The 16,216-nt window shown below is 42.0% G+C and overlaps 1 protein-coding gene across 17 annotated transcripts in view; it reads right to left on the bottom strand.

Annotated features, from left to right (window-relative positions):
• The window catches only part of ZNF462 (zinc finger protein 462), a 104,014-nt gene that overhangs the window by 40,644 nt on the left and 47,154 nt on the right, over positions 1 to 16,216 (bottom strand). For 8 of the 17 annotated variants that reach the window (XM_038401244.2, XM_038401254.2, XM_043515549.1 and 5 more), the window contains 4 exons: positions 9,987 to 15,457; positions 8,788 to 8,952; positions 6,874 to 7,145; positions 3,721 to 3,839 (listed from right to left, as the gene is read on the bottom strand). In XM_038401244.2, coding sequence (XP_038257172.1) covers positions 3,721 to 3,839; positions 6,874 to 7,145; positions 8,788 to 8,952; positions 9,987 to 15,457 — 6,027 coding nt within the window. The remainder of the gene's footprint in view (positions 1 to 3,720; positions 3,840 to 6,873; positions 7,146 to 8,787; positions 8,953 to 9,986; positions 15,458 to 16,216) is intronic. The other 9 variants (XM_038401252.2, XM_043515553.1, XM_043515552.1 and 6 more) reach the window with 3 other exon arrangements.

Below are 16,216 nucleotides of genomic sequence, written 5' to 3'. Positions count from 1 at the left end.
CTTTCACAGTCATTGGAGAGGGTGGAATCCTCCATACTGCTACATGTGGCAGGTCCGGAAGCATTACAGAAGGAGCATGAAGGGCATTACAAGATGCTAGCCAAAATCCTTCAAAATCTTCAAGAATATCGTGATCCAAGCAATCTGGGAAAGGTACATTTTCCTGACATGAAACCAGCTGTCAGGCAAGATCATTGGTCATCATGTAACAAAGCTAAGTCATGAGAATTATTTGTGGTATAAGTGATAACCAGTTCAAGGCAAGGTTATTACAAAAAATGGACATGACATTACTAGGAAATGTGGATATTTGTAAGGCTAGCGAAAACTGTTATGGAAAGCATTAAGAAGAAGTGAAAGAACAGAAGTGCTTGTAATTCTAAGTACATTCCAAGCCATAAAGACGGAATACAAGGATAAACAAATTGGAGAGACCAGATTTGTTTGCAGTAAGTGCAGAGGCAACTGGAACACAGAGCAAAGTTGTCCAACACAAGGGTTGTGGTGCGACACATGCAAGTATCGCGCTTATCTGGAAGGGAGAACAAAGCACCACACCGAATAAGCATGGGTCACAAACAAACCACAAAAAACAAGACAAAAATAAGTGTAAATATTTATGAACATTAGCTGGAGGACAAAACTTTGATAATGAAGATGCAGAAACAATTCTTTTGTGGAGGGTCTCTTCATAAATTTAGAAAACAAGGTTCTGGAACAGATTGGGTTTGTGACACGGAAATAGATAAAAAGAGAATTTGAAAATATAAACTGGAGCCCAGTGCAACATAATCACAGCAAGCATAAATGAAAAGGTTAGTGACCACCCTTACTAAAGTTAATAACAACAGCTAAGTTTCTTTAGTAAAAAGACAATGGCAAGCTCATATTGGTGTATCTGGAGAAGATACAGACCACTCAGAGTACAAAGTAGTGGAACAAGAATTCTCATGTGATCCCATCTGCAAATGCTGATTAACAAAGGTGTAAAACACATTTACAGACGATATGCAAATGTTATTCTTCCAGAATATGATTAATGTATCCTGTCCCACTAAGCAACCAAGGATATAATGCATCCCATTGACATAGGCATGCTGTTCAAAATACAGTGAGCAAGAAGGATGAGCTTCACGATATGGTAAAATTAGATGTTAATGAATAAATACAGGCCCCGACTGACTTTATTAACATTAAGAATATCATAATGAAATCAAACAAGTTAAGTACTCTTATGGATCAAGAAGATTTGAATAAGGTTATCAAACATAAGTACTACTCTATGAAAACAGCTGAGGTGGTTGTATCTAGGATTTCAAAATGCAAGAGTACTTTCAGTTTTGGATGCAAGTCAAGAGTTTTTAAAAGTCTGACAATAGAAAAACTACAAAGACCTATCTTCAACTCCCCATTTTGCATATATATATATATATATATGATATCCCTTTGGGACTGTCTCAGATCCTGAGATGTACCAAAGCATCATGATCCAGATTATTTAGAATGTGGATGGGGTGGAAGTAATGGTTTAAACGATCTGCTGATTTGGGGGGAAGACAACAACAACACAAGAGGCACCACATAACATTCCGTAACATGCCAAAGAAACAACATTACATTGAACAGGAACAAATGCCAGATAGGAGTGAATGTAAAGTACGTACTCCATGACGAATGGAGTTTGACCAGAATCAGAAAGATGGAGGCAATTGTACAAATGGAAAGACTCAGAATAAGAAGCAGGCTAACGTATCTAAGCAAATTCACTTCTAAATTTGTACAGATTAGCACTGGTCTGATGAGGGAGAGAAAAAGTTTTGGGAATTAAAAAAAAAAAAGTTGTCATGGAAGTGCTAAAACTAGAATATTTCGAGATTAGAATGAGTCTAAGATCTTGGTTGATTCAAACTCACATGGGTTGGGGGGTAGCCTTCCTGGCAGGTGATTTCTTATATTTCCAGAGGACTGACTAAAAACACAGCAGAGCTATGCTTAGATTGAAAAAAATGCTAGCAACTTTTTGGTTTCATGAATGTCTATTTGGTAGACACTGGTTGAAGCAGAAACAGACCATGAAACTTTGGAAATCCTATTACACAAACCATTGTGCAAAGCACTATCTACACTCCAGAAAGTGACCACAAAATTCTAAAAGTACTTGCATAATGTGAGATACAGGCCCTGTAAGGAGTTTCTCAGAGCAGACATGGTTTCAAGATCACCTATATATAGCAAAATCAAGAATCTATAGAAAAAGAAGTTTGGAGGAAATATGGCTCACTTACAAATTTTTAAACTAAATTTTGACAAGCTCAAAACAGGAAATACAAAATAGCCCAACCGTACAACAGCTTGAGAGATTAATTCTAAATGGACGGCCAACAAAAAGCACTCAGGCACCTCCACACATGAAAACTTATTGGGACTATACAAACTGAAACAGCTGTTTAAAATGGGTATCTCATAATACCACACAGCATGAGGTCAGAAACGTTAAAACTAATTCTCAGTGCCCAGCCGTATATTGAGAAGAACAGGGCCTGGCATGAATGCTGTCATTGAAGATAAGGTACCCAAGTGTGAAATCTGCAATCAATGTAGGAAACAAAATGCAGAGCAGCAGCAAAACAATAGGTGACTCCTGACTGCCCTTGGTCCAAGGTTAATTTTGATCTATTTGAATTTAACAGGAAAGATTAACTTCTTGTTAGTGGACTACAACCAAATTTATTTTATTAATTGCGCCATTGCAGAACAGGCAGAAGGAACTGCTATGAGAACAAGATGTGACCATGTAAGCAGCAATCCCTGGAGGGTCAGAGATGTAGTTATTGACAGATGTCGAACACCGCTGGGTTTTAGTAATTAGCTAGATTACTGTGTGGTGGTTAGTTTTGGTTGACAGTCTACTTATCTGCATTTGATTTGATCTGCCTTTTTTTTTTTTTTTTTAAAAGGAAGCTGTAACAGTAGCCAAAGGAGTAAGTAGATATTGACCCCAGTCCTGTGATAACCTTTTTAATGCAGAAATATGTCACATGGCTGGGACCAGGAAACCAAGATCAGTCTCTGAACAATCTTGTGTCTCATACCTTTAGACAGTCACAGGTGCAATATTTTGCTGTGATCCTTTCCCTCCCCTGTATCACTTTCCCAGTTCCCAACTATCACAAGTGTGTTGGGTGTATGTACATATTCTATAGAGCAGGGTAAAAAAGTCTATAAAATACTTCACTCCTCATCTCATGTAAGTCAACATAAGCTCCATTTACGTCAATGGAGCTATGCCAGTTTAAACCAGCTGAGGATCTGGCTCCAAGTTCAGTTTGCACATTGAAGCCAACACATGACAGTCCAAAATGCAAATCCCAGCTCATTTCAGGAGTCATTTAAAATATAAACATATCAGAACAGCAGATCATCAACATATGAGTATCAAACTTGACTGGTCACCATTCTAGAAGCTGAATGACTGAGCACACTTTTAGAAACAAAAAGTTGGGGATTTTCAGAAGTGCTCAGTGTTGGCCTAATTCTGCTCCCTCTGAAATCAATGTTAAGACTCTCACTGAATTTAACGGGAGCAGAGACTTGACCAATGCTGAACCACCTTTGAAAATCCCACCCAAAACTGGCAATGAAAAGTTTAACTGGTAACAGTGGCAAAGAGAGTAAGACATTGGTTATAGTTACTGCATGGTAAAATTGACAGAGACTTACCAGCATGAGCTTTGAGTATATGAGTTTTCAGGCGGCTATTATAGGAAGACTTGAATGGGCAGAGTTTGCAACGGAATGGTTTATGGTGTCCGTGGTGAGTCTGCATATGGCGATCCAAACTTGGCAAGGGAGAGGCAGAAAAAGGAAACACAAAATATTAAATAACTTCAGCTACTACTTCATATGCCAGCCTGAAAACCTAACGGGCCAGACTCTGCCACCCTTCTTCATGCTGGGTAGCACCTTAATCCAATGAGGCAACTTGCAAAGCAAGGTAGTATCTAGCATGAGGAAGGGTGGGAGAACTGAACCCAACGTTATGCAGAATGCAAGCCACTTAAACAAGGTAATTGGGAAAAATCAGGTGTTAATCAGTCTTATCCAGAGTTTAACAGGATAGATGCTATGGAACAGAGCTGGTTAAAAAAAACCAAACAAACCACAGCAATTTTGGTTTGGCAAGAGTCTTTGTGAAAAGTTTGCCCCATTTCCCCCTCCAATCAGCAAGTTTTGAAATTTTTCAACCTGCTCTATTGAGGAAGCCTTCTTTTGGCAAAGAGAATAGAAACTGACTAGTCTGTTCTGGGGGAAGATCCAGCAGGCTGTGCAGGAGCCAACCAAGGAGTTCCAGGAGCAAAAAAAAAAAGATGGTTTTAGAGAGAGATTTGGAAGACAGCGCATGGAGCCAAAGAAAAAAGTGTGAGTAGCAGGAAACCTCTATGCTAGGATCTTCTTTGTGAGAAGTCAAAGCAAGAGAGGGAGGTAAGAAACCCTTTAGGATTCCAGACTCTTTCTAATCAATCTTTATATAACAGTTCAATTCATAATTACATTTGATTTAGAAGAATGAAGCACTAGGTGAACATCATAATATCTGAATAAGAACCCCAGAGTTTGGAAGCTTCTCTAAAGCATCTGATCTTCCCGAGTTCACAAATCTCAAGCAAGCAAGCGCCAACTTTAGGCTGGACTAGACATATCCCCAACCATAGCCTCTTCTCACGGTATGTTAACATGTTTGACTCCTGTCCTACTTTCAGCCTGCATGTGCAAGAGGTGCATGCAACAGGAAAATGGGATGGGGGAAATAGTCTTTAGTCTCAGAAGTGCTTCCATTTTCAAATTTGCTTGTATTTCACTTAAACTGGTAAATTCTTACTAAGTATCACCATCTTCACACACAATGCAGGAGTTCCTGCTAGATTTTTCATCCTGTACTACCACAAAAAGAGCCTGATCTATGAAAATGCCTGTCCATCAGTGCAAAAGCTGCGTTCTTAGTCCATTCAAATTAACACTTGATAGTAAAAAAATGTACAGTACGTCTATTTACAGTAGCACTTCATAGCAAAATAATGTTATTGTAAATTCAATAAGGAGCTATAATTACTGCCAGTCCAGTGAAATCAACAAATCTGCTCAATGAATAAAATATGCGGAGCATCCATTTGTGTCAATACTTCACATAACAACAAAACCCCCGTCTTAAATACCTGACAAGGAAACAAGCTTGCTTAACAATTAAAGCAGATTGCCCATCCAAAGAGGTATAATATGTACTACTAGTCCATACAGGACCACATACAATTAAACTCAAACCATAGATCCCACCTTCTATTCTTTTCCAATCAGTTTTTTTTAAGGTTTTTTTTTTTTAAACTTGCATTATGGATTTTCTCTCTCCCAATTACCTATTTCACCCAAGTTAAAGAGATGACGTACATTGTCACACAATATCTGATTGAACCTATTTCTATAGCAATTCTATAGCAATCTATAAATTTATAGAACTCCAACTTGATCCTCCCTGTTTAATCCCAGCATCTTCTTCACTCACAGCCAATATAACACTTGCCAGGGAAGAGTGCAGGCAACCTCAGTGCTAGAGTTGTGTGTGTGTGTTGGGGGGGGGGGGAGGAGGGGAAGGGAGGAGGATTATTTTAGTACAGAGAGTAGTGGTTCTCGCTTTTAAAGTGGCACAATCTGTATTCCACCAATGCAGTCCTGCCAAGGCCTGCCAGTTCAGTATGGGAACACCTCTGCTCAGAAGAGGCCCCCTGTGCCCAACACACATTCCCCGGGGGGATGCCCTGTCCTTTTACCTCTCAGAGCCTGTAAAACAGATTATGGTTATAACCTAGCCGGACACACTTGGGGTGCTGGTGGAAGTGTCGCCTGTCTAGAACACAAGATTTGTTTTCTGTATCCTGCTCTCTCCCTGGTATGGATTTGGTTGCAGAGCAGACACTCTTAAGCCTGACTTATGATGCTGTGGATGATGCCACAAATGTTTCAGACAGAACAGAGCATGGCTTTTCCCTCCTTCGTTGGATGAGTAAGTGTCTCCTTGGAGGATAGATGAAGCATGCATGTGTTCTCAAGCCTGTCAATGGGGGTTTGGTGTGGGGGAATCCTACAAAGTACATTTCTTTGTGGCAGGTCTTCAAGAAGTTTAAAAAGCCAATTAAGAAGCTACCCCTCTCCCTAGTCTAAGAAAACCTTTAGCATATACTTTGTGAGAAGTTTATTTATTTCTGCTAATACCTAATCTGCTGCATCAGAAAATGAAATATGTTGTGGAACTCATTCAGAGAAGAGCCCTATACTCTTGTGGATAATGTTTTCATAGAACAATTTACATACCACAATAAAAAAAAAATCAAGATTTTTTTTAAGTTCAGCTCTTGAGAACTGCTCAGCATTAAAGAGACTACATCTCTCGAAATCAACCCAACAAAACTCCACCAACAAAAAAATCACACTGCTATCTGAAAACTGTTGCTATAGGTAACACCCAGGCTCCTTATTTATGAATATCTCCCTTTTTTGTTAATTGTTTATTTCATGAATTTGACAGCACTGCGTAGAAGGTCAGTTTCATTTTTTCCTCTGTGTAGGAAGTTTGCTCCTTTTGTTTGTGTTCTTCCCCCACAGAAAAAAGGAGACCGAATATTTTTAAAAAAAATATGAAGAGAATCAGAGACATTGGTAAGGGGGACTCAGAAGAATGTGAATACCTGAAAACTAGAAAAAAGGGGCGGGGGAGCAGTTAAACAGTAAAGGTGTCCAGTTTTCAAGTGTACAGTGCCCCCATTAATGTCAGCACATATGAAAACAGTATCACTGGTCTGTACTTCTATTGCAAAAACTTACTTGTGCCTGAAAGCAGAGACAAAGGAGCAATACTGGCAGCTGTACTTGTCTTCACGGGTAAACATGGCCAGAGCCAAATGACTTCTCTCATGAGATCGCAGACCCTGCATAGACATCAAAACCCGGTCACACTGGCTGCAGTGGTAGCCCCCAGGCCTGGTTTCATCTTCCAAGGATGCTCCAGATTCAGCTTCTGTAAATTCCACCATGCCATGGTCTTTTGCTCCCTCAAAACCCTCCAAAGTTGTGTTTGAAGAATCTTCCGCTTCCTGCTAAAAAACACATACCCCCCCAAAGCCATCAATTCTCTCTCCCTTCTGCCTCGGGTCTTCCCCATGTGTTAACTTTCCCATCTAAGATTCCCTTTTCAGAATGTCTCCTGGAATCCCACTACATCCATGTTCTAAAGATATCCCTGCACCGTTCCCTTATCATCAATGGCTTCCTTCAGGAAAAGGTCCCCCAGTTTCAAATCTATTCTAAAAAAAGACTAAACCTCACAACTGGCCCTAAGTAATATTGTCAATGTCATCACAAAAGCCATGGAATTGGAGTAGAAACTGAACTAACTACCGTCTAACTCCTGGAAGTGGACCCCACAAAACAGGTTAGAGACACATCGGAGGGTGGTATGGAGGAAACTTACATTGTCCTTGCCTCTGGGCTAACCCAGACCTCCCCTTTCAAGGGCTGTTGAGCAGACACTTTCCACCAGCACTACATTCATGAGAAACAACAGGCACTCTAAGAAAACACTACTCCTCTTCAGAAATAGTTACTTATTTCTTGTTCCCCTCCCTTAATATTATTCACCATGGCACATATTTTGTTGTGATCAGCAGCTTAAAATTGGTAGAGAGTGTGGCACCACATTCATTTGACCTTGGTTTTCAGCTTTCTTGCTCAACTACTTAAGTAATTTCCTTTTGCTCAAAAAGATGGCAACGGTCCTGTAAGCTACGCTTGAAAAGGACAGTTGGGCAGGAGAAAAGGAACAATCTCTTTTGTAGCATCACGTAAGCAAAAGGGAGGGCAGTGAAAGGACAAGAAAATAATAAAAGCCCTCTTAGGTAGAGCAGCTCAGACCCTTCTGGATTTAGTCGCCCTATCGCAGTATGCAGTAGGGATTAGACACAGGGGATTGTGGGGTCAGTTCTGCTACTCAACCCACTCTGAATTCTCACTGAAGCAAAAGGAATGTGTTCGCAGCTCCTGTGGCACGATTGCATGCATACGCCCCCGTTGATATCCTGAAGAACCTGCTGTTAGGTAGGAAACCCCAGTCCTCCCCAGCACACCTGATTTCCTAGAAGCAAAAGTCTATTTGCACATGAAAACTAAAGTGCATTTACAATTGGCCTCTTTAGTTGGGCCAATGGCTCCGGTAAATGACAAATTAGCCATCTGAATGGCTGTTTGCTGATACAAACACCCGGTTTGCTTGTGTCATTGTAACTATGCATGCAAGCAGGTAACACACAATTTCATGAACATTTGTCCATGCACACTCCAGGCTTCCTCTTCTGAAAATTTTGCCTTCAGAGGCAAAGACAGTAGAAAAGTAGCCCAGAATATCTGGACAAGAGCTTCCTGCTCAGAGGCCTACGCTTTCTACCATGGACAAGATAAATTCCTTTATGCAAGAGAAATGGGATATACTCAGTGGCAGAAAATAGTCTTCATGTCCCGAACCAAAGGTAGAAGAAAGTTGTAACAAACATCTGAAAAAAATCTAGCATTAAAATATCCAGAGACAACACAGAAAACTGTCCATTAGATTTGGATGATGGATTTAGTAAATCAGTACCTAATCCAAACTGAACTTAATGAGAGAGTCTGCCCATCGGCTTCAGTGAGTTTTTTGATCAAGCTTTAATCTCAAACAAACACATAGCCAGTTCTTATAATTCTCACCTTTACGGTAGCTGTCACAGACGAGACATTCCCATACTGAACATGCTTGCGAAGGTGATTACAGATGGCTCGAAGGGTGGGATGAACTTCCACGCAAAATTTACATTTGTATCCAACCACTTTCCTCTCCTTAAATTTTGATACATCTTCCAAGTGACCAAATGTCTGTTGGAACACATCAGTATAATCAACAAAGACACTGAAATTTGCTTCCAGAATTAATTTAACCGAAAAAAAAAAAAAAAAAAAGAGGGAGATTACAAACGTACTCTGAGACAGCATGGATTTTAAAACCAAAAACAATTGGGCAAGCCATTTCTGTTTGTTCAAATAGAAAAGAAAAGACCCACTCTCTTGGCACTTTCAGGACAAAGGTACAGATTTTGCAAAGCAGTCTAAATAACTTACACACACATCCATTAACATAGATGGATAATGTGTTTAAATCCCTTGGGCTGGTTTGCAAAATCTCCTCTCAAGTTTTCAATTAGCCCTAGTTAATGCCTTTAAAATATACAGGTAAAACATTTCCATAGTATGAACTCTAAATTTCTGCCTAGTGACAATTTTATTAATTTTTAATTACAAGGCCCAATTATGCCATTGGGTGACTCTGATATAAAGTATGAGTCACTCCTTCGCAATGGTAAATAGTTACTCCAGATTTACACCAGTGAAACAGAACAAAATTTGGTCCAAAGTTCATATGGGGCCTGATCCAAAGCCTGAAGTAACTAGAAAGATACCCATTGATATTAATAGGATTTGGATGAGGCCCCATGTCAGATATATTACCCCCATTCTGCTGACACCATGTCTTATTGAGTAGGCTATTCCTGAGAAGGAATTTGTGTTATTACAAGGAATCATGACCGGGGGGGGGATTGGGAAAGAGACAGGCCAGTGGCCTTGTAATAGAAAGTCACATAATTAAGTGCCAGATAAGGAGGCTACTCATAGGAGGAGAGGAGGAAACAGCAATCCCCTAGGAAACTCCAGAAAGGGATACAGAAGGGGAAGGGGGGGGCAGATGTAATCAAGCTAGAGCATTTAATTGATTTATAGAACTCATTGGCACACTAAGTCACTTGATTGCTTGTAGCGGTTTGGCTGCCAAAGAGCACATGCATGGGGACACTAATAAGAAGAAGCCGGGGAGGGGTTGGGGGTGTTGAGAGAACACACACACACACACTTACCCTCTCTTGTTTGAAATCTGCAAAAGCACCATCTGCATATTTCTGCTTGCTCAAAAGCTGTTTCCTCCTCTCTTGACGTTTGGCACGCTTCTGGAATTCCTCATTGTGACTGTTCAAATGTGAGGTCAGTTCTGCCACGCTGTGCAGTTTACTATCACAGTGCTTGCACTGGTAGGCAGAGCTCTGAGAGCGGGTGCCACACCCCAGTATGGTAAAGTCTCTCTTCAAATCCTTGCTGTGGTGGTCAGTGTAATGCATACACAGCAGCTCGGCTGTGCTGAAGGACAGTTTGAAACATTTTATACACCTGAAAGGAAGCCACTCGATTTCCTGAGCCTCATTCTCCACCTCAGACTTTTCAAAATCATTTCTCTCCTCTCCTAGAATCTGCTTTTCATGCTCGTCAGCATACACAGCAGTAAAGTAGCCCCCCAGCTTGCTCGCATGCTGCTTCTTAGGGAAAACACCAGGGTGGCGCTTCATGTAGTGGGACACGATGCCTTTTTTGCTAAAGGACTGGAAGGAACAAAGTGAGCACTTTTTCTTTTCCACTGCCCTCCTCAGCTCCTCGCTCAACTGAGGAGAGGTGTCTTTGGGAGGAGACGGAATGATCACTTTACTGGGCTTGTCACTTACCGTCCTGGAGGCTGCCAGGCAATGAGTGTAATAAGCATCAATGTCGTGCCGTTTCTGGTAGTGTGCTGCAAGCCCTTTGCGGATGGGGTTTGTGTAGGAACACAAAGCACATTTGAAGAGGTTGTTTTTGCCTTCTGGCTGTGCCCGGACATTGTTGTGTTTGATGCGGTAGTGCCTGGCTATCCCCTTCCGGGTGGAGCAGAAATATTTGCACAGCTGGCAGCGGAACACTGTGTGAGACACGAGATGAGAGCTAGAGAAATGAGAAGCTGGCACGGTGACTTCTCCGATGTCCTCAACAACAATTTCCGGAGAAGCCTTTATTTCAGGGGTACTCTCCGGCTCCAAGGAGGCAGACACCTTTGGTGGTGACTGCGCAAACACATCAAATTCAGGTTGGTTGTGGTATTTTTCATAGTGAATTTTAAGCTTTTCCAAAGTGCCATGGGTATAAGGGCATAATTTGCATCTGTAAGCACCATACCCTTGCTTGAAAATCCTACTTGTTTCTTCCACATCATTCTGGGACATGTCATTAGACTGCTCCACGTCATGCACAAAATCCTCAGCGGTGACCTTTATTGACGGATGCCGTTTCTGGTAGTGTGTAAGGACACCGTGGATGCGCGTATTAATGTAAGGACAATGCCTGCACTTGTACACGGCTCCTGGGTTAATGTCTATGTCCTGTGCAAAATCTGCAGCTTTAACTTTCATGCCAGGATGTTTTTTGCCATAATGTGTCAGGAGGCCGTGCAAGTTATTGTATTCAGACTGGCATACTGTGCACTGATACGGCGTGGAGGATATTGCAGGGTTTGCAGAGGCCAGCTGCACATTTTTTTCTTGGGGGAGGCTGGAGTCTTCTGTACAGTCCACGTCCTGTTCCATCTGTGATGTGGTTATCTGGTCTTCAGAATTAACCCTAGTCCCAACTTCATCAGACTGGATGCCAGCTTTCTCAGCAGCATCTTTCTCCTTGATGATATCCAGCAACACAGATTCATCCCCATTCATGGCCCAAGGATGAAAAGCCTGATAGTGATTAGTAATATCCCAAATGGAAGATGCTTCAAAAATGCAGTCTCTGCATTTATAGGTTTTTGCCTCTGACGGCATCACTAGGGCTGGAGGGGAAGGATCTGGACCTGCCCAGAGTTTAGTGGCCATGTATGTATAGTCAACATAATGCTCAGGATGTCTCCTTTGGTAATGCACGAGCAAACCGCTAGGCTCTGTGTGTGAATAAATACACCATTCACAGTGATAACCAGCTTCTATTAAGCCATCCAAAAATGCCCATCGTAAAATGGATGTAACTGTGGCCTTCAGACTTGGATGGTCTTTCTTAATATGCTTCCTCAGTGCATAAAAATAAGGCGACGTGTAGGAACACTGCCGGCATTTGAGAGCTCTTAGTTTAGCCTTGTCCCGCTCTGCATTGGAAGTGGGCGCAGGCATGCTGCTGGACAATTTTTTCTGGCCACGATCGCAAAGGCTCCTAATTGTGGCTGTGTGCTGTCTGATCACATCTGCATTGGCTTTGAAGTCACGATGCTTCTTTTGATAATGAATGAGCACACCTTTAACGGTCCGATTTCCATAGTCACAATGCTGACAGAAGAACATTTCATTCTCAAGGGGAGCCACAGAGCTCTCAGAGCTGCCCCTGTTCAGCTGCATAGACGCTGGTGGCCTCTGAATGCCAGGTGGCATTTCACCACCCCTCATCATTGCTGCTGTGGGGGGCGTCTGTCTAATGTATTTCGCAGTGACCTTTATTTCTGGATGCCTTTTCTGATAGTGGACGAGCACTCCCACCACCGAGCGGTTGCTATATGAACAGTGCTTGCAGTAGTAGAGTTCAGTGGTGAGGTCTGGTGGTGGTGGTGGGGGAGGTGGTGGCTGTGAAGCCATGTTGGAGAGTTTTGGGGAGATGGAAGTTCCCAGCTCAAAGGACAGTTGAGCCAGGGCAGAACCCCTGTCGACAGACACCACCCGCATGGTCTTCTGAATCCTGAAATATGAAGCCTTTTCTTCAGGGTGTTTTTTCTGATAATGCACCAGAACAGAATGCATGTTAGGGCTTGCAAACGAACACACATCACAGTCATATACCACAACGCTATTAACTGAAGGCTCTTTCTGATTTTCACATTCTGGACTAAAACTCTTTGAAGCATTTTTGTTAAATGTAGCAGGAACTCCAGCCCCGCGGGCCACCGGGGTGGAAGTTGCCATGGTCTTGGGAGCAGAATTCAAGATCTCTCTCAGTGTTTGCGACTCTGCATTTAACCCTTCTTGCTGCTCGACTACATAGCTTGAAAATATCATTGCATTGTTAATTTTAACAGTTGGGTGCATTCTTTGGTAGTGTGGCATCAAGCTTCTAACGTTTGGGCTAGTGTAAGAACAAAAGCGGCAGCGGTAGATCAGATCAGAATGATCAAAGTTGAGTACATTCATAGCTTCAGGATGATGCTCACCATAATGCTGCTGCAGGTCTTCAAAGTTGGTGTAGTCAATGTAACATTCAAGGCATCTGTACACAGCACTGTGATCGTTAGGGTCCAATATATACCTAAAGCTGAACTTAATGTAAGGATGCATCCGTTGGTAGTGGGTGCTAACACTCCTCGCAGATTTGTTGCTAAAGTCACAGTGTTTGCAATAATAAAGCCGCCCGGAATCATTAAACTCTGCATTTTCACTGTTTTGATCATACATACTCGACTGGCTGCCCAGAAGAGATGCATTAGGCCCTTGATGATCCTTCATGTTGACAGAAGAGCAATAATAATCTTCCTCATCTTCAGATAAAGTTAGCTCAATTTCTGCCCCGTTGGTGGAATTATAATCATGTGGTATATTCCTGAAACTAGTCTCCTTCTGAGAATCATTAGTATCTCTTCCCCACATTTGCTGGGGTGCATAGGAACTAGACACCTCCATCAATGGCTCTGTTTGTTCTTCTTCCTTGTCCAATTCTACTTCTATCTCCACTTCATTGTCTTCCTCCTCCTCTTCGTCATCCTCTACGTTAATCACTGCATCTTCTTGTTGCTTGTTTTGGTTAATTTTGCTCTGTAGGTTGCTCGCTATTTCATCGATTCTAGTTCGCTTCTTCACAGGTGATAGATCTAGGGGAAAGTCATTTGTCAGTTTTCGAGAGGTCTTAGCTACAAAGTTATTTTTAGATGATAACCCAAGGATTGAGGTCTGGCTTTTCTTCACAGTGCTGGAGGCAGCATGGGCATCCGCCTCACTCTCTTGCGGAGCATTGGATGACGGTCCCTCGTATTTTGGCAAGTTATCACAAAAAGAATGCTTGTGTTGTTGATGAACTCGGAGACCTTTCAAAGTAGTTGTGGAGTAGTTGCACAGCGTGCATTTATAGGGGTGCTGCGAGTGGGGTTGAGGTGACTGCTGCTGTTGCTGCTGCACAGATTCCATCATTCCCCCTGACTTCCTGCCATTTATATTTCCGCTTTCATAAGACACTGTGCTTTCATTCAGAGAGGAGGCTATGCTTTCACTCTGGGAATTCACAGCCTCCCAGTCTGATGTTGTACCTGTATGACATTGTTTATGAGCTCCAAGTTTTAATGAACTCTTACAAGTGAAAGGACATTCATCGCACTTGTATACAGCCGTCTTCCCAGAGAGGTGGATGTTCTCAATATGGCGGGAGATGCTTCGGCGGTGCATAGTGAGGAAAGGGCAAAAAGGACACTGGAACCTGTTCATGTATCTTCTAAAGGGTATCCCCTTTGTTTCCAATAATTTGTTACCATCAGATCCCATCAGCTGCTCTGCAGACATTCCTGAGGTCTGGTGATCCATGGAGTTCAAGCCATTCTCACTGTCTATTTCATTTAGCTCTTCATCAGAGCTAGAGTCATTTAGCATACTATTAGTTTCCAGGTCAGCAGAAGAATTTGTCATGTCAGCTATTCCATAGCGGGATCTGTCGGACAAATTAACCATACCAGAGTTATGAGGTGACTTAGGCTTCATTTGAGGATAAGACACAGAAGAAAACTTTGAAGATGTAGAAGAATTGGGTCTGATAAGGGAGTTACTCATAGAGCCTCTGAAGTTTGAGACGTTGGCATTCGGCATCTCACGTCCTGTAGCATTCATAGAGATATAGTTGGAGTTTGGGGCAGAGTTCGGTGCACTTTTGTTCTGCACATCAGGCAAACCGGTTCCATCCTGTTGCTGTCTCAGGCTTGACAGTATTTTTACCATGCTGCGATGCTTCTTCATCATGTGGTCACACCAGCGTTCCCTTCGAGGGGTCTGATAGCTACACCATTCGCAGCAAAAGTTGCCCCTAGACTTTGTTAAAGGCTTGACCATGGATTCCAAGATGCTACGCTCTACTACTTCAGCAGGCAGCTCCTTGCAGGATTCCTGCACCGGCACGGATGCAGATGCAGATTCAGATATGGCAGCTGTGGCAGTAGTGGGAGTTGAACTCTCCTTTAGATTATTTTTGTGATACATTTTCTGGTGCTTAATAATCCTTGCACGCCGTGGCGATTTGTAGGTGCAGAACTGGCAAGAGAAAACTTTGCCAAACCCCTCATGCATCATGATGTTGTAATTTAACGATCCAGCAGCAGGCGGTCCCACCGAGCTCCCTCCAGCTTGTGTGCCATGCACTTTTCGGGTATGTTCTATGAGAAGGTTTTTGGATCTGAAGTAACGCACACAGAATTTGCACTGGAAAAACTTGTTTGTTGGTTTAGGATTTGGGGCCATGTGCTGGCTATAAAAACTCTGGCTATGGCTATAATAACTTCCAGTCCCCATTTGAGCTGCATTTTGCCCTAAAAGGAAAAAAAAAAACCCACAAGGAATAAATACATACGATTTCTTCCCCACCTACCACTCAATGATATAATACAATATTTAACAAAAATCACATTCCATTGGGTCCATCAATATTCCAGTACATGCAATATACTGGACTATCTCATTTACGATTCTCTTCTGCAGTACCTACTGCAAAACTCTGATATATAGGACATAACGTGGACTATGTATTACTTCTAAAATAAAGTTTCTTTAAATACACATTAGTTTTCCCCTTGTTTATTCCGCCACCCACCCCTCACTGTTCCGCAGAAGTTCTTGTCAACTGCTGGAAATGGCCCACCTTGATAATCACTACAAAAGGTTTTTTTTCTCTCTCCTGCTGGTAATAGCTCACCTTAAGTGATCACTCTCGTTACAGTGTGTTTGGTAACACCCATTGTTTCATGTTCTCTATGTATATAAATCTCCCCACTGTATTTTCCACTGAATGCATCCGATGAAGTGAGCTGTAGCTCAGGAAAGCTTACGCTCAAATAAATTTGTTAGTCTCTAAGGTGCCACAAGTCCTCCTTTTCTTTTTGCGAATACAGACTAACACGGCTGCTACTCTGAAACCTGACATTAGTTTCAGACGTCTACCCTAACTAACTAAATAAATAACTTCTAAAATTCTTGATGATAAAAAACAGATAAATCCCCAACCCATTTCAGTGGTTACATACAAAGCAGTAATCAGAACTGATAAGGCAGTAACTAGACAATGCTCACTT

This window comes from Dermochelys coriacea, chromosome 5 (assembly GCF_009764565.3).
Source record: "Dermochelys coriacea isolate rDerCor1 chromosome 5, rDerCor1.pri.v4, whole genome shotgun sequence".
Lineage (NCBI taxonomy): Eukaryota > Metazoa > Chordata > Testudines > Dermochelyidae > Dermochelys > Dermochelys coriacea.
This window is presented reverse-complemented; position numbering and strand designations above follow the sequence as displayed.